The sequence below is a fragment of the Melanaphis sacchari genome, unplaced genomic scaffold (genome assembly GCF_002803265.2).
Source record: "Melanaphis sacchari strain LSU unplaced genomic scaffold, SCAv2.0 Contig221_pilon_pilon, whole genome shotgun sequence".
NCBI lineage: Eukaryota > Metazoa > Arthropoda > Insecta > Hemiptera > Aphididae > Melanaphis > Melanaphis sacchari.
Window position 1 is genome coordinate 615,367 of NW_020271098.1, and position 2,137 is coordinate 617,503.

The 2,137-nt window shown below is 22.4% G+C and overlaps 1 protein-coding gene across 1 annotated transcript; it reads right to left on the reverse strand.

Annotated features, from left to right (window-relative positions):
- Window positions 1-261: 261 nt before the first annotated feature.
- Window positions 262-1,825, reverse strand: LOC112594192 (thyroid transcription factor 1-associated protein 26). The gene is made up of 3 exons (XM_025338856.1): window positions 1,453-1,825; window positions 830-962; window positions 262-522 (listed from the first exon to the last, which is right to left on the reverse strand). The coding sequence occupies exons 1-3, from the start codon at window positions 1,532-1,534 to the stop codon at window positions 285-287; spliced, it is 453 nt and encodes a 150-aa protein (XP_025194641.1). The 5' UTR covers window positions 1,535-1,825; the 3' UTR covers window positions 262-284.
- Window positions 1,826-2,137: the final 312 nt, after the last annotated feature.

Below are 2,137 nucleotides of genomic sequence, written 5' to 3' on the forward strand. Positions count from 1 at the left end.
ATATGTTTATGAATATTTAATGAAATAAGAATACATTTGAACAATTAACAGCATAAAAATAATTCTATATAAAAACCTGATGGATAAATTTGTATTGTTAAGAATCGTATATCTTTTTGTACTTTATTTTAAATAGAATTAATTCATTTTTAAAATTGTGTAACAATCATAAATGTCAAAAGTTTGTTTGTCTTAAACAATTTTAAAGTTGAAAAATACAGTACCTATATCATAATTTTAAAGTATTTTTTATTTAAAATTATAAATAAAAGTAAAAACAATAATTATGTATTAATGTTAGCTTGTATTTTTTCTAATAATAGTTCCAATCTTTCTTTCATAACTGGTTGTCCTTTTTTTGTTTTTTTTCCAAGTTTTTTATTTTTAAACTTCTTTTTTTGTTTATATTCTTCTAATGCTTGTTTAATTTCTTCTTTTTTTTTCAATGCTTCCAAGCGTCTTGTTTTTTTTTCCTCTTGGATTTGATTATACCGTTCTTGTGCTTCTTTATACGGATTTGGCCTGAAGACAAAACATTATGTTTATAAATATTTTTACAACATATACAAATAATAATTTGAAAGCCAATATAAGTAGTTAAATCTTGAGTGGATAACTAACCATTAATTAAATGTTTAGATGTGTGATATAGAATGTCTATGAACAGTAATCAATAAAATATAAATCAGGATACAAAAAAAAAAAAAAAAACCTTTTATATCATCAAGGAACTTAAAGAGTTAATAAAAAAGAGACTGGTAAGTATATATATAATTAATATGTTTATCCTTAACATTTAACAATAAGATAATTGAGTTTTTTTTTTTACCTCTTTTGCTGTTTAGTAAGATCGATATCTTTACCATTTAATGTATCTAAAGATCTTTCATTATCAGATTTGTTTAATTCTTTGTAGTAATCACGAATCACAGCCTTTTTGCGACGCTCATCCCATTCTTGAACTGAACAATGCATAAAAAATAAATATATGACATTAATATAAACAAAATACAGAAAAGACTGTCTTAGGAATAATTCAATAGGTCTTTATGTAGGTAGATGCTTTTGTCTTCTTTCCACAATTTCTGAGATAATATACAACTGTAAATTTTAAGATTCTTTTAATAACATTAGTAGAGAAATTTTAACTTTTGTCATTTATTGTACGCTATTTAAAATGCTTATATAATATTAATTTTAAAAAGAATAGTTAACTATGCGTAAAAAGTTAAAATTGAGCATGAAGATAAAAATAAGAATATCTAGTATTTATGAATTAAAAATTGTTTTTTCTAGTTATTTTATACATATAACTATAATAAACATTAAGTTAGTTATTCTTCTATATTATATGGAATTACATATTATATTTAATGACTTATGTATGTATTATGTATATAATTAAAAATAAGATATTATATGTTGGATTAATACTTTTGATATTATGCTTACATTTTTGTTTATTGCTGTATTTTTTTGTTCTCCATTTTTTTTTATCGAATGGTTTCTTTGTTTTTTCAACTTTAGATGACATGATTTAATTTTGTATTGATCAGTTCAATTAGTCAATTCGCTTTTTTTAGAGTAACTCAAATATTGGCCAGTACTAACAGTCAATTCAGCAGTCGATTACCAACATCCACTATAATCAATGAAGTTAAAGTAATTATTATTTAGAGGTAATATACTTGTAGGTATTAAATATAGTCACGCTAGTTTTTAATGATATAAGAATCTAGAGTATTACAGTAATACTATATTTGTATTTAATTTATTTCATAGAGATAGAGGCATAGAGCATGGATATAATTTTAAATTTCATTAATTCTTTGATATATTATCATAAAAAACAAAAAGAAGATAACATTTTATTATGTCCAAAATGATATCGATAACATTGATAAGACGTTTCCAGTGTTCACGTATAAGTGTCACTTCAGTTTTTACTTATTGATGTAGTTCACGAATCACGATATCATATTTATTTATTTAAATTTTATTTAAATCATAATATAACGGTGTAAATATATTAATGGTATTATTAGTTGCTTAAAATAAGTTTAAATATTATGAGAATATAATATAACCGTTTATACCCAGTAAATAATTATATACAGTGCTGGCAACAGATTCATTG

Coding starts and splice junctions, on each gene's coding strand:
- LOC112594192 (XM_025338856.1), bottom strand. CDS start 1,534: ATGTCATCTAAAGTTGAAAAAACAAAGAAACCATTCGATAAAAAAAAA. Junction 963..1,452: donor ATACAGCAATAAACAAAAAT/GTAAGCATAATA, acceptor TGCATTGTTCAG/TTCAAGAATGGGATGAGCGT. Junction 523..829: donor CTTACTAAACAGCAAAAGAG/GTAAAAAAAAAA, acceptor TTTTGTCTTCAG/GCCAAATCCGTATAAAGAAG.